We start from the raw sequence: 21,622 nt of genomic DNA, 5'->3' as shown, positions 1-21,622 counted from the left end.
GTAGGACCCCTCCACTTTAGACCAAGCAGCCTTCATGTTCGCAGCATTGTCTGTCACCAGTGCAAATACCTTCTGTGGTCCAAGGTCATTGATGACTGCCTTCAGCTCATCTGCAATGTAGAGACCGGTGTGTCTGTGCTCTTGTAGAATACTGGTTTGAGGGGTGGAGATGATGTAGTTAATTATTCCTTTCCCAAGAACATTCGACCACCCATCAGAGATGATTGCAATACAGTCTGCTTTCTCTATGATTTGCTTGACCTTCACTTGAAATCTGTTGAACTCTGCACCCAGCAAATGAGTAGAAGCATGTAGTCTGGTTGGAGGGGTGTATGCTGGGCGAAGAACATTCAGCAATCTCTTCCAATACACATTTGCCTGTGAGCATCCGAGGTGAACCAGCTGCATACACAGCTCGAGCAAGACATTCATCAGCATTTCTCTGACTACGTTCCTCCATTGAGTCAAAAAAAACTCCTGATTCCAGGAGGACCATGAGCTGTTGCTATCGATAAGGTGTCTGATTTGTCATTTTTACTTGTTTACTTGTCAGAGCTTGTTTGTTGTGAACGCTGAGGGAACTTTATGCACTTGAATTCTTCACATATGATTTGGCACAGTATTTGCAAATGTACTCAGCTTTTCCTTCAACATTAGCTGCAGTGAAATGTCTCCACACATCAGATGGTGCCTGTGGCATTTTCCTGTAAAGATTAGGGGGGAAATTAGTTTTAAAAAACAATAAATAGTTAAGCAGTTAGATTAAACAACTCCTTTGTAAGATAAATGTTTTAAAATGAAACATGTATGAAAACGGGTGAAATAACACTGTTAGCAGACTCAAGCAAGCTAAAATCCACATGGTAGTAAAAACTAACTAGCAGAAATTGTTAACAGGTTAGAAATTATATAAACACACTTTGCTGTAGGCTACTATTTTACTCGTTAACAAAAATGTAATATAAAATATATTCACCCCACCTAGTATTGTAATCAGAACTTACCAGAAAGCATGTAGTCCTTGGCTCAGACAGTGTAGTAGTAGTGTGGGCTCAATAGCATCTCATTAGTGTGCAAGATCTTGAGAATCAGCTGCACATGTGATGGAAGAGTGCACTGTTAATGCAGAGGGCTGCAATTCCATTTAATTGGTGCTAGTTTAACCAAAATATGCCACAAGACCAAGAATTGCCTTGTGTATCCCTCAAAAAAGGTTTGCTGTTATAAAGCTAACTTTAAAAAATATATATATATTTTAAGCAAAATTCCCCAAATTCCCGGGCTTAACTTCCCATGGAAAATTTCGGGAAAAAGTTTCTGACCCTTTGCAACCCTAGTCACCAGACAACAACCCATTACTTTTGCGTCAGTCACATTTATTTTCCGAGCTGACTTCCTGTGGAAACTGGTCGTTTGGTTAACAGATGCACATTGTGTGAGGGTCCCTGTTGTGCACCTGTTGCAGTCCAGCCTGTCATTCCATATATACCAGTAACCTGGGTCTTTGCTGTCTGTATGTTAGTAGTCAGTCCTCTGTGGTAGAGATGGGATTTGTGGTCCAATATTGCCGACATGGTTTGGACTGTGATAAGCCCTTAACCCCTCTGCCCCTCCTCCCTCCAGCTGATCTCATCCATCCCCACCAAAAGTCTGAGGTTCCTGAAGTCTGCCGGCCACGGCACCCAGAGGCAGGAGATCCCTGACGAGGAGCTGGAGGACATGGAAGAAATGGAGGAGATCGACCATGCCGAGCGCGAGCTGCGCCGTGGACAGATCCTCTGGTTCAGGGGCCTCAACCGCATCCAGACTCAGGTAATGTCCTCCTTGACCGCTTCTCCACCGATGTCGACCAAAGAGGAATCACAAGCCATAAGGTTAACTCTACGCATTTCTCATCCCCTTTCCCTTTCTCTCAGCACTTTGAGAGAACAGCTGGCATGTTCCCCTCAAAATCCTTCTTTTGACTTTGATTTTCTGTTTGCTTTGGAAAGCTCAAGCAAGGTCATTTTTGCCTATTCTATTTCTGGCTTTCTAACAAGTTAAGTTGAACATGATAATGTGATGGTCAATGAAGAAAATCCCATTTTGTGTGATACTGAGAAGAATACAGGTATCTTAAAGGGCCAGGTGTGAAAGGTATTTGAATATGGGATGATTTTTTTAATGAGGAAATGTAAAGCATCAGATCAGGCTCGGGGAGAAACCTTCAGATCAGTGCCTTTCACCCCCTTTCTCTCTCAACTGCTATATCTCTCTGAGTGGGGGGAAATATACCTTTCTATTATATTTTGGTGCCTTTTCTCTCACCTTTCTCTGGTTTCTTCCACTCTTGGTCTCCTCTTGTTCTCTCGCCCTTTTCTCGCTCTGCCTCTCGCCCTTTCTCTCTCGCCCTTTCTCTCTCGTCTCTCTCGCCCTTTCTCTCTCGCCTCTCCTCTTGCTGTGGTTTCTGGGCTCTATCCTCTCCTGTCACCCTCTCTGATTCCTTGCAGATGGATGTAGTGAGTGCCTTCCAGAGCGGAAGCTCCTTTCAGGAGCGCCAGCTAAGGCGGCAGCCCTCCACCTCCAGCCAACAACAGCACGATGTAACCAATGTTTCTAGCCCTACACATGTAGCCTTTTCTACTACTGCCACTGACGCCAACACCGCTTCTTCCACTGTGGGGTGTGAGTGTGTGTTTCCTTAGTGCATGAAAATCTAACATCTTCCTCTTCTACTCTCTTGCTTAACATTGAATTCATTCACTCTTACTTGTCCCTCCTTTTCTTCAAAAAATCCAAAAACCAACCACATCTTCCATGTTGCTTGGTAACATAACTGCTGTATATGGATGTAGTGTAACACCCACAAGGTCACCACGAGTTCTAAGGGCTTTTTCTGTCACATCTTGTTTTCTGTTCCTGCTTCTGCTTCATTCTCTGAAGATAGAGGTTGAGGGAGGAGCTAGAGGAACGTTGGATTGACGTTGTTGTCTGATCACGTCTGCTGCTGTGCCCCCCCCCCCTCTGGCTGGCTGGCCCCCCTGGCTACTAGCGCTCTTGTGGGCCTTGTTGTCGCAGCTCTGGCCCCTCTATAGTAGCTGTGTAAATGTTTTGAGTATAAGCCCATGGTCACTGTAGATGGTAGTGCTTAAAATCCCCCCAAAAAACAGAGGTTGTCTCTGACTGAGCATAAACAAGTTATTTCTCTCTCCAAATGTAAACATATTGTCAATGTTTTGGTTACGTTGGTCAACGTTCGCCGCCTAACCAATAATAAATGACCTTTCCCATTTTAGACCGGACTGGTTCTTTCTCAGGGTCTTTCCAGGGTGAAGTCCAGTCCAGAGTGTTAAGTCGGTCTGGGTATTCTAGCCACCTTGTCGCTCCACTAATAGACAATCAGTGGAACATTGCGGGGGCTGCTGTACTGTGTGCAGGAGGATCCTGTAATGTCTGTGTCCTCACCTCTGCAGAATGGAATTTCGGCATCCCGCAAATAACCAAGGCTGTCCTTTCCCACATGAACCTTCTTTCCTTGGACCCAGATGAAGGGCTTTGATGTGTTCTGAGTGTATTAACTGTTCTCTACCAGGGAGTGTGTCTGTGTGACCAACTGGTCTCTTTCAGACTGGCTGACCTGCAGTTGCAGACATTGATTGTATTATAACTGATGTGATGTCTCTTCAGAGGCTTTGAGACTAGGGAGCAGTGTTTTGACCATGTTTCAATTTCTCTCTTTTGTTATAAGCCACATCTACCTAGTAAATGATGAAGCCTCTCTTTCCAGGTGCTTTGCTGATGAGAACGCTTAACATTTTAGGATTGATATAATTTGGTGTACTTTTTATTTCAATATTCCTCTTTCATAGCCAGTGTGTATTGTCCACTGTTTCCCCCCCCAAAAAATAAGCCAAGAAGCACCTGAATCTTACTGACTCCAACCATATTCCTCCTTAGATTCTGTGAAATGTGTCATGGGCTATACTCAAAGGTTTACTACTGTTGAACCCAAGGTAGCACCGCTCTGCATGGGTTCTGTCTCTCTAGTCTGAGTGTTTCTTGTGCTGTTGCGTATCTAGCTATATATCAGCTTTAGACCTGCTTGGCTGCTGCAGTTTTTGTTTTCTCCACAACAAAATCAGTGACTGACCCTCCTCACCTCCCTCACCCTGAGCATGACCAAAAATAACTAACCTATCTGTGTCCAAGCTTCTGTCCGCTATGAATGTGTTCTCATCCAGAACATGTCTCCATTTTTCTTGCATTTTGAATAACTTGGACTGGAGCTGGACTTTTTTTGTGTGATATTTTTTACTACTTTCACTACTACCACCCCCCCCTCAATGGTTTGTTGAATCCCGAGATGAGTTTTGAGGTGTGAAAGCCGACGGTAAGAGACATGTCCCACGACCCATTAACTTTTGACTGGTTTCTTCCACCACTGAGTGCTCAGTCTCAGTCCGAGGAAAGATGGTAACAAAAGTGATCAGGGTTTGACGACACACCGATTGACTCTAGCCTCCAGGACTAGTCCTCACTGCATACTTGCACGTCTTGTTGAGAATTTCACAACAAAATCACTGGTGTTTTTTCATGTACCCCGTCCCAAACTCACCGCAATTGACCCATTTATTTATTTTGTCCATGGTTTGAACTGCAACTGCAATTGAAAATGCAAAATGTATATGTGTGCATGATTCTATGTTGAGACTGACTGTGTCCCCCTTACCCTCCCTCACCCAACAGATTCGGGTGGTGAATGCATTCCGCAGCTCCCTGTCCCCCTATGAGGGGCTGGAGAAGCCAGAGTCACGCAGCTCCATCCACAACTTCATGACCCACCCAGAGTTCAGGATAGAGGACTCGGAGCCCTCCATCCCCCTCATCGACGACACCGACGCCGAGGACGATGCCCCCACCAAGCGCAACTCCGCCTCCCCCCGCAACGTCACGCCTACCCCTCCTTCCCCGTCACTCTCGCCGACGCCCTCGCCCAACCAGAACAATAATGCAGTGGAGAGCGGCGGCAACAACCACCTCTATGTGGAGGGCAACAAGGCAGCAGGGACCCCCTCGGCCCCAGGGAGCCCCTTACACAGCCTGGAGACCTCCCTCTGATTCTGAGCCAACCCTCAGCCACTACTATTACCACCACAGCCACTTTTCTACCCACGACGAGGAGCTCGCCTCGGAGGAGGAGCGATGGCAGAGGAGAAGAGGAAAGAAGGGGTAGAAGGGAGAGTCTTCTGTAAGCTTCGAGCTTGTGCTGGACTGAAACGAGCAAACATTCTCGAATGTAGGGTTTGGTTTTGATTTTTTTATTTAATTAGAATTTATTTTTGTTCTTAAAAATACCCCTCTGGCAACGCGAGGGCTTCTTTTGTCTCCACCCCTCCCTCATTGATAACTTTTAAGTTGTTCTCGGTGCAAGAGGGGTGAATATAGACTCAGATTGAAAGTGACCTGTTTTTTTAATTGATATTATTTTAATGGGGGGGGGTCCTCCTCCTGGCTTGAAGATCAGCTGTAAGAAATGAAAGACGACCTTTAGCTTCTCTTTATCTGAATGGTGGTGTATATTTATGTCTTTGGCCCTTGCTCATTCAGAAACTTTTTTTCTGCTCCATTGGCTGTTAATATTTTAAATTATTTATGTTTTTGGAAAAAGCAGGTCTGTTTACAAAGTTTGTAGATACTTTTTTTCTGTTTGTAGACGAAAAAGCTTCCTGACGTACGATGCAGAAAATCGACAGAGTAAAACATTGAATAAGAGGACTATTTCAGATACTGCTGTATTTTCAGGAAAAAAAAGGGTGTTTCTATTGAAACTGAACTATTTTTGCCTGCAATTTTTATTTGTTCTATATTTGTAGATAAATAGAAATCTTCTAGCCAAACAGATAAACACTAAGGCTTGTATAGCGAAGAGGTCCATTGGGGGGTGGAGAGTTTCAACTGGAGAAGGAAGGAGTAAGAACGCCCAGGGACTCTCCATTCACATTTCTATAAATATTTACTACGTTCATTGCTTTAGCAGTTTCAATGTTCCGTTTTTCTCGTTCACAGGGAAGCTCAAAAGTCCTGTTTCTCATTTAATTGTGGGTTAAGGGGAGGGGTATTAAAACCCTAGTTTTTTTTTTCACGTTTAAGAGTTCATAAAGGGAGTTTGTCAGTTGGTCATCACATTGAGAATCAGTTCTGTTTTTTCTTGTCTTTTTTTTCACTCAGTGAAACTTCAGTCCCTGCCAATGTACAATATTGACATTTGTTTACTCAGGCATAGAAAAGGGTTGAATTGAAAACGGATTCTATAAATTAAGAAAACATTTTAACTTCACATTTTTGGTCTTTAGGTAGTCAAATGTTGTATTGGTAAAAAATAAAAGCAAGTGGATTATTTTCATATTTCATTCAATTATTTTCATTTATTTTTATGAAAACTTACATTTCCCCCAATGTATGGTTTGTTCACATTTGAAAAATCAACCCCCCCCCCCCCCCCCCATAAGACTCCTTTTACAGTCATAAATGTTGCTGCATTTGATTTGTTTGTAGAATATTTTTGACACCTGATATACTGGAAAAAGTAAAGAATTGACACACATTTTTTTAAGACTAAAAAGACTAGGCATACACTGGTAACTGCACAGGGGTACTTTGTTTCATAACACCTCCCTTGGGAACATTTTTATACAGACAACCATACAAATTGTACCTTTGTATTTTTATGGAAACGCAGACGATAACTTTCAACCTACTGAACCAGAGTTTTGGGGTTTGACACAAATTACACATTGGAACATTTGGGGCGGGGTGGGGCACTCACTAAAAAGGGTTGTGATTGGTTCTGGTAGGAATATTTTTCTCAGGGTGGCAAATGGTATGAAATAAGAGACTAGGCTTTTATATAGGCATGTGGTCAAAATACTAACACATTTGTTAATGTTGTGAAGTAGCTTATCAGCTATGTTGGGTTGTTTTTGTTTTGGCAGCAGGGTGCAGATTCTGACTGTTAAATCCCTCACCTGTTTAGACCTCTCACCCAATCTTAGCTGGGTGTAGGGGGCCAAGAGAGAGGGGGGAAAGGGATATGTTCAGTAGTTGCTCAATGACAATTATATTTTGGGAAGAAGTTTCTTGTTTTTACCAAAAAAAAGCAGCTTGAAATTGCAAAAATGGGAAGAAAAAAGAATCCATACGTTTTTGTTCAGTAGATTCTTCCTATAACGGGAATGAATGTTTATCCATCTGTTTTATGGATTATTATTTTTTTATCTTAACATTTGGAAATAAAAACTACTTCATGTCTGTTTTTCTTGAGTAATTTAAATGATTATCGTGATTGGATTTACATTTGAAACTTGTCGAGTAATGTGTATGGTTTTTAAAAATAAAAAATTGATATTTAGCCTAAATATAGCCATGTTTTTCATTTATCATGCGTAACAGGCCACCTTAAAGGACTTAAAAAAAAAAAATCCTAATCTGTATTTTGGATGAAAATGGCTCATAAATAGCCTGTGCATGCGCACATGGAAAAGTATTGCTCAAATCCAACAAAATGGAATAGAAGGTTGCTGATGAAGGTTGCAATGACACACTTTCACGTGTGATGTGTAAGACGTGGATCACAGAGCTTTGCCGTTTCCAAAATTACTTATTTGGGTTTTGGATCCTTCATGTTTTATCTGTGCGCCTGCGTCTGAATGAGGTCTATCGCTGGTGGGATATGTTTCTCAAAATGAAGTGAAATTGCAACAAAAAAAAGTTATTGGGAACTTCGATAACATGTCGTTTACATCTAAAATGCAGATTTGGTAAAAATAAATAAATATACTTGTCCTTTTAATAATAGTATGATTCTGCTTATAGTGCAACACCCATTCTGTCAGATGTCTGCTTAGTGCTTCAGTTGTGTTACACTGCCATCTAGTGGTGAGTCTGGGTGGGGTTTGAAAGATACGCGGAAACAAGTAACCCGCCACTAACAATTCGTCCTCTGGATGGCTGCAGATAGGTTATTTCCTCATGCATGGAGAAGAAAAATATAGGATAATTTAATCATCATATATACCACATTCGCCTTGTCTCATTTTAATAATCAGCCCGTGATATTGATTATGGCACTGATAATCAGTAAGGTAACTTACGTTCCCTCTGGACTACTGTTCCATTGATTCATGCTATGAGTAGCCTTCCCTAGTGTAATTGTTGTTGTAATAGTCATATTCAAATCAGTATATAGTTTGTTACATGAAAGTGGACATTTGGAACGGGGCGCACGAATACAAAAACCTCAAACACAGGTGGCATGTATCATTGGCATGCTTATTGGACATCCACACCGACAGATGGCTCCTGAAGATTTAGCGCTCAGCACCCTGGCAATTCTCCATGCGACACTACAAAATAATACAATTCCCCGACCCTGCATTAATGCAGTGCACTGGGCCAAGGTTCGAAACCTACCCAGGTGACCCGGACGCACTGAGCACATAGGAATGACAGAACCGCGTCTCGGCTGTAGGTAGGTACAGCACTGACAGTGCTCCGGGCGGAAGTGTTATTTTAGTGTTAAGAATTAAAAAAATTCCAAGAGGTAGGCTAATGATTTATTTTTTTAAACATAATGATAGTATAGCCTATTGTTGCAAGGAGACCGTGACGTTTACATGTAGCCCACTAGTTTGACGATATTCCAAAGTCTAGTTTTGCCGACTATGTTGCTTCAAGAATGTATGAATAGACAGTAAGTAGCGGGGTGTCACATAAAATGATCACACAATAGGTCTGGTACTTGTAGACCATTCATGTTAAAGGGTGATAGTAGCCTAAATGAAATGTCGTGACGTGACCCCAGTGTTGTCTGCCAGAGTGCGGAATGCGAGACCGGCCCTCCTACCAAAGGAAAGATGAGGGAATGGTGGCTTCTTGTGGGCTTGCTGTGCATTCCTCTGCTGGCAGTCTACCTGCACATCCCCCCTCCCCAACTGTCTCCAGCCCTCCTGACCTGGCGCTCTGCCGGAGCATTCTTCACTTTCAGGAGCAACAATATATTCTACAGAGGTAAGATTTGGCATCAGTAAGAGTAGAATGGAGGGATAGGGTGTGTTCTCATTTGATTCAGGTTAAATACGTCCAAACATCATACATTTCAAATTGAACTTGCTTATGAATCCATCTCCCTAGCCCCTGCACATACCTGATAGTGGTGCACTGTACTGATTTTTAAAGACTAATTGAATGTGTCATTGAACCAATTGCACTTTATGGCAGCGAGGTGTGGGGTCCACTTGCAAAACAAGATTTCCCCCAATGGGACAAACACCCCATTGAAACCTGAATGCAGAGTTCTGTAAGATTCACCAACATGTCCAGAGGAAAACTACAAACAATGCACGCAGGGCAGAATTAGGCCAATATCCACTAATAATACAAACTAAAAACAAGAGCAATTAAGTTTTGGAAACATCTAAAATACAGTGACCCCCTCTCATATTATTACCAAGCCCTGCAATGCCAAGAGTCCCCTCATCCAGCTGGTCCTGGGGCTGAGGACCAGAACATCCAATCAGAATAAACCAAATTACAACAGTCAAAACTACATTACTTATTGGGAAACACAAAGCACAAAACGCAGTGCTATCTGGCCCTAAATTGACAGTACACCGCAGCAAACTATTTGACCATGGTTTCTGATCAAAACCTTAGAAAAACCTTGACAAAGTACAGGCTCAGTGAGCACAGCCTTGCCATTGAGAAGGGTAGACACAGGAAAACCTGGCTCCCTGTAGAGGAAAGGCTGTGCAACCACTGCACCACAGCAAAACCCGAGACAGAGCTGCATTTCCTGACAAAATGTCAAAAATATATAACAATTTGAGTGGAATTACCCCAAATTTGAAACCCTTCTTCAAGGTTTCAAAGACCTCTCTGATGAGAGTAGGCTACCCGTCCTGTTGGGGGAGGACGCAGAGAGCTGTGGGTTGGCAGCGCACTACATTGCTGCCTGCCATAAGTTGAGGGACAGTGTCTGATAGACCAACCAACCTGCACATGTCCTCTATGCCATTGTTATTGTTCAATGTATGGTTATTTTGACACTTTATTATTGTTGTTACTGTTGTCACGTTGACAATATTATTTTAATTATGTTAATATTGTAAATCTCTAAAGTAAGCGTTTGGCAATATGTACTTTGTTAAGTCATGCCAATAAAGCACATTGATTTGACAGGAGCGGAGTAAGCATTTATTTCACCTGTCCAGTTGTCACACATGAATGTGGGCGAAATAAAGAAACAGAGCTTTAATTAGCGTCTCATTACATTATTGAGATGCATGCAGTGATGCAGACTACTGTAGCCATCTAGTGGCTCCTTCATCAGTACAGTGAACAGTCTGGACTGCTAGAAGTTGGAGCCCATGTTCAGATCAGTAATCATTTGCACTTTACAATGGCAAGTTCCAAGCACCAGTTTTAGCCCTTTACTTTGACCTATGTAACATATTTTCGTGGTGCGTGTAGCAGGTCATGGTACGTGATGAACAATGTGTATGCTGTACTTTTTCCTCTACCAGAGACCTATGGTGCTGTAGGCAGCTCTGATGTGGTCATTCTCCTCCATGGCTTCCCTACCTCCAGCCTGGACTGGTACAAGGTACGCTGATGAGAGAAAGGGGCTTATCTATAAAATGTTATGCACAGATCAATTGGTTTGCTGGGATAATTCTTATTCCACACTCTCAGATGGTATATTGTCAACAGAGCCATGTTCAATAGGGCACACCGTAGCAAATTGTTTTGCAACCGGACATGAAAACAAGCATCCCTTTTTGGACAAGTTCAGGTAGTACCCAGGTTCATGTCATTTTTTTGTGCCTTATGAACATGACCCAGGTGTCTGAATGCCAGGTGTGTTTCTGTATTACAGATATGGGAGCCCCTGAATCGGCGCTTTAACCGGGTCATTGCTCTGGACTTTCTTGGTTTTGGCTTCAGTGACAAACCGGTGAGTCGCAGGCTATGACAGACTTGAATTGTGGGCGAAACGGCCTTTGAGGCATCGGTTAGAATGCCAGGGAAATGTACCAGGGAGAGAGACGTACATATTAACCCACAAACAGTGCCAACTGTAATGACAAAGCAAGCAAACAATTGCCAATAACTGAGGAATGGCAAGTAATGCTAACCTATACACTACAGGAAAGTAGACCAGTAGGAAAATTGCATGAACAAAAACATGATTGAAATATGCACATTTTGTTCTAGCTAAGGTGCTCACCTATACTGACATTTCTCCCTGACAGAGGCCCCACCGCTACTCCATATTTGAGCAGGCTAGTGTTGTGGAGGCGTTGGTGTCCTACCTGGGTCTGACGGAGCAGAGGCTCAACCTGCTCTCCCATGACTATGGAGACACTGTGGCCCTGGAACTGCTCTACAGGTGAGCTCAGCACTGCTGCACGAAGTACAATGAAGTTGCCCCTAAACACTGAGCGTGTGTCAGTTTGCATTTCCAATACTAATGGTCAAGGTTGGGCTTGGAAGCCAATCCTGGAGGAACCATCATCACTGAAAGCACTCTGACATAATAGGGCTGCATCTCAATAGTCTAGTGTTTTCCCTTCCATTACCCAACACAGGAAGGTGAAATATGGTGGATGCTATAGAGCTGTTCCCAACTGACCCCATCTTTGTATCTCACAGGAGTGACCACAACAGGACTGGACACTTGACCATCAACAGCCTCTGTTTGTCCAATGGAGGTAGAGTACAGTTTCAGGCCTTTTCCTGATTGGCTACAGGTAACATAAACCATACTTAAGTAAAATGTACAAAGCAAGCCAGACAAAAACATTTTAAAGTCATTTATTCAAGGTTGTAGAGCATCATAGCCAAATTATATCAGGATCCAGGTTAATACAGAGCTGCTAGCCAGGAATAGAAAAATAAGTGTTAAAGCTGCAACACATCAGAAAGATGTAACAACCTTACCTAGTAGCCATGTAGTGACCATACCGATGGTACCCAGACAAATACACCCTGGGAAGACTCCAACCAGACACCACCCTTAGCCTGGGAAGAACCATGGTTGTAGCCAACAAGAAAACTGATTATTCATGAAGTTGCGTCAATACTAAGAAATCATGAACATAAACCAGAAGATATCAGAACCTGACTGCTGGTTCCTGGTTGTTCTGCTCATGCCAAGGAATCTTGATAGAGCCGGGGCACCAATGGTGCAGTAAAGGGTCTTCTCCACCCTGGAAAGACACCTCCCCAGGCTCTGGAACTGGAAAGACACCTCACCGGGCTCTGGAACTGGAAAGACACCTCACCGGGCTCTGGAACTGGAAAGACACCTCACCGGGCTCTGGAACTGGAAAGACACCTCACCGGGCTCTGGAACTGGAAAGACACCTCACCGGGCTCTGGAACTGGAAAGACACCTCACCGGGCTCTGGAACTGGAAAGACACCTCACCGGGCTCTGGAACTGGAAAGACACCTCACCGGGCTCTGGAACTGGAAAGACACCTCACCGGGCTCTGGAACTGGAAAGACACCTCACCGGGCTCTGGAACTGGAAAGACACCTCACCGGGCTCTGGAACTGGAAAGACACCTCACCGGGCTCTGGAACTGGAAAGACACCTCACCGGGCTCTGGAACTGGAAAGACACCTCACCGGGCTCTGGAACTGGAAAGACACCTCACCGGGCTCTGGAACTGGAAAGACACCTCACCGGGCTCTGGAACTGGAAAGACACCTCACCGGGCTCTGGAATTGGAAAGACACCTCACCGGGCTCTGGAATTGGAAAGACACCTCACCGGGCTCTGGAATTGGAAAGACACCTCACCGGGCTCTGGAATTGGAAAGACACCTCACCGGGCTCTGGAACTGGAAAGGCACCTCACCGGGCTCTGGAACTGGAAAGGCACCTCACCGGGCTCTGGAACTGGAAAGGCACCTCAACGGGCTCTGGAACTGGAAAGGCACCTCACCGGGCTCTGGAACTGGAAAGGCACCTCACCGGGCTCTGGAACTGGAAAGGCACCTCACCGGGCTCTGGAATTGGAAAGGCACCTCACCGGGCTCTGGAATTGGAAAGGCACCTCACCGGGCTCTGGAATTGGAAAGGCACCTCACCGGGCTCTGGAATTGGAAAGGCACCTCACCGGGCTCTGGAATTGGAAAGGCACCTCACCGGGCTCTGGAATTGGAAAGGCACCTCACCGGGCTCTGGAATTGGAAAGGCACCTCAACGGGCTCTGGAATTGGAAAGGCACCTCAACGGGCTCTGGAATTGGAAAGGCACCTCAACGGGCTCTGGAATTGGAAAGGCACCTCACCGGGCTCTGGAATTGGAAAGGCACCTCACCGGGCTCTGGAATTGGAAAGGCACCTCACCGGGCTCTGGAATTGGAAAGGCACCTCACCGGGCTCTGGAATTGGAAAGGCACCTCACCGGGCTCTGGAATTGGAAAGGCACCTCACCGGGCTCTGGAATTGGAAAGGCACCTCACCGGGCTCTGGAATTGGAAAGGCACCTCACCGGGCTCTGGAATTGGAAAGGCACCTCACCGGGCTCTGGAATTGGAAAGGCACCTCACCGGGCTCTGGAATTGGAAAGGCACCTCACCGGGCTCTGGAATTGGAAAGGCACCTCACCGGGCTCTGGAATTGGAAAGGCACCTCACCGGGCTCTGGAATTGGAAAGGCACCTCACCGGGCTCTGGAACTGGAAAGGCACCTCAACGGGCTCTGGAACTGGAAAGGCACCTCAACGGGCTCTGGAATTGGAAAGGCACCTCACCGGGCTCTGGAACTGGAAAGGCACCTCACCGGGCTCTGGAATTGGAAAGACACCTCACCGGGCTCTGGAATTGGAAAGACACCTCACCGGGCTCTGGAATTGGAAAGACACCTCACCGGGCTCTGGAATTGGAAAGGCACCTCACCGGGCTCTGGAATTGGAAAGGCACCTCACCGGGCTCTGGAATTGGAAAGGCACCTCACCGGGCTCTGGAATTGGAAAGGCACCTCACCGGGCTCTGGAATTGGAAAGGCACCTCACCGGGCTCTGGAATTGGAAAGGCACCTCACCGGGCTCTGGAATTGGAAAGGCACCTCAACGGGCTCTGGAATTGGAAAGGCACCTCAACGGGCTCTGGAATTGGAAAGGCACCTCAACGGGCTCTGGAATTGGAAAGGCACCTCACCGGGCTCTGGAATTGGAAAGGCACCTCACCGGGCTCTGGAATTGGAAAGGCACCTCACCGGGCTCTGGAATTGGAAAGGCACCTCACCGGGCTCTGGAATTGGAAAGGCACCTCACCGGGCTCTGGAATTGGAAAGGCACCTCACCGGGCTCTGGAATTGGAAAGGCAACTCACCGGGCTCTGGAATTGGAAAGGCACCTCACCGGGCTCTGGAATTGGAAAGACACCTCACCGGGCTCTGGAATTGGAAAGGCACCTCACCGGGCTCTGGAATTGGAAAGGCACCTCACCGGGCTCTGGAATTGGAAAGGCACCTCACCGGGCTCTGGAATTGGAAAGGCACCTCACCGGGCTCTGGAATTGGAAAGACACCTCACCGGGCTCTGGAATTGGAAAGACACCTCACCGGGCGACCAGTGTCGCGCTCATAGACGACCAGTGTCGCGCTCATAGACGACCAGTGTCGCGCTCATAGACGACCAGTGTCGCGCTCATAGACGACCAGTGTCGCGCTCATAGACGACCAGTGTCGCGCTCATAGACGACCAGTGTCGCGCTCATAGACGGCCAGTGTCGCGCTCATAGACGGCCAGTGTCGCGCTCATAGACGGCCAGTGTCGCGCTCATAGACGGCCAGTGTCGCGCTCATAGACGGCCAGTGTCGCGCTCATAGACGGCCAGTGTCGCGCTCATAGACGGCCAGTGTCGCGCTCATAGACGGCCAGTGTCGCGCTCATAGACGACCAGTGTCGCGCTCATAGACGACCAGTGTCGCGCTCATAGACGACCAGTGTCGCACTCAGACGACCAGTGTCGCGCTCATAGACGACCAGTGTCGCGCTCATAGACGACCAGTGTCGCGCTCATAGACGACCAGTGTCGCACTCAGACGACCAGTGTCGCGCTCAAAGAGGGTGGAGAAAGATGGTCCTATCAACTGGGGAAGGAACAAACTAAATGTTAACTTCAGATAAGACTTCCAAAAACAATTCAAGCAAACAGTACTTTAATGTTGCTCTTACCTTGTTGATAAGGATAGCAATGAACAGCAAAGCAAGGAGGCACCTACAGACAGAGGTTGACCGTTAAACAACATACTCAATGTGATGAAAGTAACATTGCTCTTGCCACCATCTTACCCTGAGCCAGTACTAGCAGCCATGATACCCAATGAACAGTGCTGGTGAAGTGAGGAGAAAAGACTTGTGTATTTTTATGTTTTGTAGCGGACAACCTGTAACCAATCAGAGCCTGATTAGACAACGATGGGCAGCTGGTGTAAACTCACCTGTCTTGTCCGATTATTATAATTAATTTTTTTACTAAGACTGCATTTACACAGGCAGCCCAATTCGATATTTTTTTCCACTAAATCCTGCACAGAGTTGCTCACCATTGGTTTAACCCCTCATTCAAATCAGTGATTTTCTGTTCTTACAAATTCCTCTACTCCGAGTCATACACACTATACCACAATAGTTTCCTATGGGTTAGTGCTATCCGGAATCCTTGGGATGTCCCTACCCTAAACTCTTACCCCCTCAAACTCAACTCTGGACCTCGAAGCCAGTTCCACTGCATTTTTTCATTGTTCCCCTAAACCCCTACACTAACCATTTTAAACGTCCCAAGGATCATAGCAAGGACCACTTCATGTGTACAAAGTAGATTACTGGTCAACAACTTCATGACAAAGTGACACATTGCTTTGATAGCCTTTGTCTTACTGTTAACTTGCCATGTTTGGTTATGAAATATTTAATGTAAGTAAACAACTTTTTCTTGAACAGGCATATTCCCAGAAACACACCATCCCAGATTCCTTCAGAAGGTTAGTCAACATTTACTGTGGATATTCTGGATTATCTGACTGTTCTCTGAGCATTATGACTGCTTATTGTTGTTCTGTTGGATCATCGCCATGCTGTCTCCCACACAGCTCCTCAAGGACTCCAGCTTCCTCTCTCCGGTGCTGACCCGTCTCACCAACTACATGGTGTTCTCTAAAGGGTACATGCCTGTGTTCTCACATACTGTATACGTTTCCTCCTACTGTACACATCTCTTGAATCTTTAATATGGACACAGAAGAGACACATGAGCTCAAGCTATAACAGTGTTAGAACAAGGGGCTCAGTCATTGATATCTTTTTTCATTGTGTAATTTGAATTATCTGCAGTCAAATACATTACCTTTACATGCACAGTCATACCTCAGTATTAAAGTTACAAGTTATGTTTGTTTATTATAATCTGACAACACCCTGTGTTTATGAATGCACTCTGCCACTCCAGATGGAATTTACGAACACACCCAAAGTGTCTATTTACGGTGTGTTCGTAAATTCACTCAGTGCGCTCTGGGCGTTCGTAAATTCAGAGCACACTGGACGCTCTGGCCGAGGAGTAGGGTTGATCCGAGCGTTCTGACCTCACAACGGCAGTCAAGCACCCAAGCCGTTGGCTAGCTACTTCCAGACAAAAATGAGAACCTCACTCTGACCATTTTACTCGCCCTTGCAGAGCTGGTTTGGCTGTTTTCATGTTATCCAGAGCATTGGTGACTGTGATGCTGGCAACAATTTAATTACGCATTTTTTGCCGAGATTTACTGGCACCGGCCATATTCAATAGGTGTTGAGGGTTTGTAAATGCATCAATTATTCTGCGCTCTGGTACACTCAGACGAGAGCGCTCTGAAATCGAAGTAGATAGCCAGAGTGAATTTATGAACACACCCATAGTGTTACATTTAACTGCCCGTGTCAAATAATGCATATTTGAAAACTAACGTTATGCCTACCTGTGTTGATTTCCATCACAGGAATATAACTTAGCTTAGGCAGGCTAGGGCTGGGAAACTCGAGGAACTCTGATTTCAAGAGAGAATACTGTTGTGTAGAACGAATGAGACAAGATAAATTCTTTAAAATCTGCTCGGGTGTATGAGCAACAACTCCTCACATTCGTGAGCTAACATAACTGTTTAGATTAGGCATGTACGGTGGCTCCTGTAGGACATAAGGTTAATCAAAAGGAACACATTAATTCACAAGGGCACATAGCGAACATAACAAATACAACTGTTTGTTATGTAATGACCATTAAATTGGCATATGCGATGCTGTGTATGTGAATTGACGCACTCTACTCTCGCACGCAAATTCTGACGGCGTGTCTCTGTGGTTTCGGCTTCATACGTAGTTTTCACATACAAGCTTTATATGTCAAATATGCTTCCCAAAAAATAACGCGGTCGCGGTGGTAGAACGTTTATTTTGATTGGCGATTTTCGGCATTTGTCAGAGTGCCATCGGGTAATCTGATTTCCGACGTGTCCATGTATACATGATTATTAGAGAGATCGTTATTCTTGCAAAGCATGTAAACGTTTGAATCGAACTATTATATTAATGACTATGCACAATAACCACATTAATGTGTGCATGTAACCGTAATGACATTTACAGTAAGAACATTGTTGTCAAGTTAACTAGGCACAAGTAGTACAGCTTTAGTTATGTCCATTCAGCTAAATTATAAACCCCTCAACCATTTTTACTGTTTCATAGATGAACACATTTTATTTAAATGTTATGAAGGTATTTATATTCGCTGCAAAGCATAGCTGGCGAAACAAACAGTAAAAACATGGAGGATTAACGTTACCTAACCAGCACTCAACTGAGTTTGAGTGAACATATTTCATGTACTGTAAAGATGTAGCATTTACCCTGTTTACTCTTGGTTTCGTGTCAGGCTTGGGGACGTGTTTGGTCCTTACACCCAGCCCACAGACGCTGAGTTCTTGGACATGTGGACAGGGGTCCGCTTCAATGATGGGAACCTGGTCATGGACAGGTACTGTACCATACACTGTTTTCAGACCTCACTAGTCAAATACCTATACATACGGAATAGAGTACATTTACATTTAAGTCATTTAGCAGACGCTCTTATCCAGAGCGACTTACAAATTGGAAAGTTCATACATATTCATCCTGGTCCCCCCGTGGGGAATGAACCCACAACCCTGGCATTGCAAGTGCCATGCTCTACCAACTGAGCCACACGGGACCAGTAGTCACTAGACAGATCTCTGACTCATTTCAAACTAACATGGCTAGTCAAATTTGGTGTTATTTGATACATTGTTATAGGTGAAAGAAATTGATTTCAAAAAATTATTTTAACCCAATCAAACCAAATTGCACTGAAAAAATTTGCACATTTTCCATCTAAATTCTAACATACTGTATATAAACAGAGAATTGTTTCCACCTGCATAGATTATGCTGTCAACCCTTGTACTTTTGTTTTGATTGAATTTATTAACATAAAGCTAGTTCCCCATTTCTCCCTATACAGTGATGGACTGATTGATCTGTGATTAATAGTGATGGTAATAAGAATGCATATCCCTTCTCCTCCTAGTATCCTGCAGTTTATTAACCAGAGGGACGAGCACCGAGACAGATGGGTTGGTGCTCTCACCTCTACTTTCATCCCTGGTGAGTACTGTCTGTCTAGTTGCTGAGCAATGATTGAAACATCAATGCTCGGTTTATGTGAAGTCTGCTACACAAGAGTGTCTCAAGTTATGATTGAACCTTTGATAACTGAATGAAAACAAAACATATATATAATCTCATATAGATGAGTGATATACTGTGCCTTCAGAAAGTATTCACACCCCTGGACTTTTCCCACATTTTGTTGTTACAGCCTAAATTTAAAATGGATTAAATGTAGATTTTGTGTCACTGATCTACACGCATTACCCCAATCCCTTTGTTATGACAAGCCTAAATAACGTATAGGATAACAATGTGCTTAACAAGTCAGATAATAAGTTGCATGGAATCACTCTGTGTGCAATAATGGTGGTAACATGATTTTTGAGTGACTACCCCGTCTCTGTACACCACACATACAATTATCTGTAAGGTTCTTCAGTCGAACAGTGAATTTCAAGCACAAATTCAACGACAACGGCCAGGGAGGTTTTCCAATGCCTTGCAAAGAAGGCATTGGAAAACCTATTGGTAGATGAAGGCATTTTTAAAAAGCAGACTGATTGCCCCTTTTGAGCATGGTGAAGTTATTAATCACACTTTGGATGGTGTATCAGTACACCCAGCAACTACAAAGATACAGGTGTCCTTCCTAATTCGGTTGATGGACAGGAAGGAAACCGCTCAGGGATTTCAACATGAGGCCAATGGGGATTTTTAAACCAGTTAGAGTTAAATGGCTGTGATAGGTGAAAACTGAGTATGGATCAAAAACACTGTAGTTACTCCACCATGCTAACCTAAATTACAGCGTGAAAACAAGGAAGCCTGTTAAGAATAAAAATATTTCAAAATGCATCCTGTTTGCACCGGCCATATTCAATAGGTGTTGAGGGTTTGTAAATGCATCAATTATTCTGCGCTCTGGCACACGCAGACGAGAGCGCTCTGAAATCGAAGTAGATAGCCAGAGTGAATTTATGAACACACCCTTAGTGTTACATTTAATTTACATTTGTTACATTTAACTAACTACTACATTTAACACTAAAGTAATAATGCAAAAGATGTGGCAAAGAAATTAACTTTTTGTCCAGAATACAAAGCATTACTTTTGTGCTAAATCCAACACATCACTGAGTACCACTCTTTATATTTTCAAGCATGGTGGTGTCTGCATCATGTTATGGGTATGCTTGTCATCGGCAAGGACAAGGGAGTTTTTTAGGATATGAAAAAAATGGAATAGAGCTATGCACAGGCAAAATCCTAGAGGAAAACCTGATTCAGTCTGCTTTCTAACAGACACTGGGAGATAAATCCACCTTTCAGCAGGACAATAACCTAAAACACAAGGCCAGATCTACACTAGAGTTACTTACCAAGATGACATTGAATGTTCCTGAGTGGCCTAGTTACAGTTTTGACTTAAATCGACTTGAAAAGCTATGGCAAGACTTGAAAATGGCTGTCTAGCAATGATCAACATCGAACTTGACAGAGCTTGAAGAATTTTTAAAAGAATAATGGGCAAATATTGTACAATCCAGGCTTGCAAAACTCTTGGACATACCCAGCAAGACTCACAGCTGTAATCACTGCCAAAGGTGATCATAGCATATATTGACTCAGGGGGTTGAATACCTTTCTTATCCAAATATATTACTGTTTACTTACCATTACCACACATTAACATGAGTATTTTGGATAGTTCGTTGACAAAAAATGACAAACCTATTTTAATCAACATTATGAAACACAAGAAAATGTGTAAATAGTCAAGGACTGTGAATCCTTTCTGAAGGTACTGTAATGACAGAAGGGCAATGGCAGGAAGTTTTAAGATCATGATGTACTGTCTGTCATTCATTCAACTCCATCACTGCTGTTCTATCTGTTGATGTTGATTTCCTGCAATAGGTAGGTGTGTGCCTACTATGAAACTGCACAAAAACAAGCTACAGTGCCATGTCAGTTAGTACACTGAAGTTCTGAATGCCGTTGTACAGTGACTGTAAGCGGTAAAACTCCCCTCTGGTTTAGACTATGAGGTGACCAGCGAGTCAGTCAGTGAGGCTAAGCTACTTAGTGCAGACTAATACCTCCCAGGAGTTTATTAGCCCATCTGTGCCCCATTAAGGTTAGCTGGTAGTGGCGTGATCGGTGTGATCCACACCTCCCTCCCTACTACACATGGGCCCCATCCCCATAGAATCCTGTTCAACATCTCACCGCAAAGCGTTTCGGTGTGTCATCACTAGATGCATTGTAACATTTGATTGTTATGAGAAGGCATGTGGATTTAGTTAGATGCTAATTGACTAACCTGTCATTGGAAGGCAAACAAAAAGAAGAAAATCCCACTCCTCCACGTCATCTCTCTCCCTCCTTGTCTTTCAGTTCATATGATCTATGGACCCCTGGATCCAGTCAACCCTCACCCCCAATTCATCTTCCTTTACCAGTAAGTGCACCTCTTCCATACTCTTATCCAATTGACATGCATTGAGTTATTTAAGGTGTTAGTGAGAGTTTCATTCACATGCACTGGATAATTGCCATTCACTTGCATTGGGTAGTTACATTTGTGAGTGTAGGAATATTCAATGAGTTTTGCTAGGGTTGAGCTTGCATGGTAAATGCTGTCTTTCCATATGAAGAGCTGTAGTATCATGTACAACCACATGATGGGGGTGTTTACGGTGAGTGTCTAAGGCACAATGTCCTCCTGTTTTTTCCTGTCTCAAATAAGGGAAAAGGGGATCCCTAGTCAGTTGTACTACTGAATGCATTCAACTGAAATAGGATCTAATGTTTCATCGACGTCTAAAACGTGATATTAATTTAATACAAATACACTTTCTATGGCGTGTCGAGCATTTATTTTGTCCTAAGGTACATAA

General features: G+C 44.1%; 2 protein-coding genes across 12 annotated transcripts in view; both read left to right on the top strand.

Annotated features, from left to right (window-relative positions):
• The window catches only part of atp2b1a (ATPase plasma membrane Ca2+ transporting 1a), a 60,845-nt gene extending 53,451 nt beyond the window's left edge, over positions 1-7,394 (top strand). For 3 of the 7 annotated variants that reach the window (XM_071332165.1, XM_071332163.1, XM_071332164.1), the window contains 3 exons: positions 1,624-1,812; positions 2,490-2,582; positions 4,726-7,394. In XM_071332165.1, the coding sequence (XP_071188266.1) occupies positions 1,624-1,812; positions 2,490-2,582; positions 4,726-5,097 (654 nt within the window). In that variant the 3' untranslated portion in view covers positions 5,098-7,394. Of the gene's footprint in view, positions 1-1,623; positions 1,813-2,489; positions 2,665-3,936; positions 3,993-4,725 lie in introns of those variants that run through there. The other 4 variants (XM_071332168.1, XM_071332166.1, XM_071332169.1 and 1 more) reach the window with 3 other exon arrangements.
• A 979-nt stretch (positions 7,395-8,373) lies between these two features.
• mest (mesoderm specific transcript) overlaps positions 8,374-21,622 on the top strand; it is a 15,689-nt gene continuing 2,440 nt past the window's right edge. Inside the window, exons 1-11 of one of the 5 annotated variants that reach the window (XM_071332159.1) lie at positions 8,374-8,506; positions 8,840-9,045; positions 10,560-10,639; positions 10,913-10,990; positions 11,289-11,425; positions 11,689-11,747; positions 15,996-16,036; positions 16,145-16,215; positions 17,965-18,066; positions 18,640-18,716; positions 21,120-21,183. In XM_071332159.1, coding sequence (XP_071188260.1) covers positions 8,481-8,506; positions 8,840-9,045; positions 10,560-10,639; positions 10,913-10,990; positions 11,289-11,425; positions 11,689-11,747; positions 15,996-16,036; positions 16,145-16,215; positions 17,965-18,066; positions 18,640-18,716; positions 21,120-21,183 — 941 coding nt within the window. In that variant the 5' untranslated portion in view covers positions 8,374-8,480. Of the gene's footprint in view, positions 8,729-8,839; positions 9,046-10,559; positions 10,640-10,912; positions 10,991-11,288; positions 11,426-11,688; positions 11,748-15,995; positions 16,037-16,144; positions 16,216-17,964; positions 18,067-18,639; positions 18,717-21,119; positions 21,184-21,622 lie in introns of all 5 variants that reach the window. The other 4 variants (XM_071332161.1, XM_071332160.1, XM_071332162.1 and 1 more) reach the window with 4 other exon arrangements.

The sequence above is a fragment of the Salvelinus alpinus genome, chromosome 11 (genome assembly GCF_045679555.1).
Source record: "Salvelinus alpinus chromosome 11, SLU_Salpinus.1, whole genome shotgun sequence".
Taxonomy (NCBI): domain Eukaryota; kingdom Metazoa; phylum Chordata; class Actinopteri; order Salmoniformes; family Salmonidae; genus Salvelinus; species Salvelinus alpinus.
This window is presented reverse-complemented; position numbering and strand designations above follow the sequence as displayed.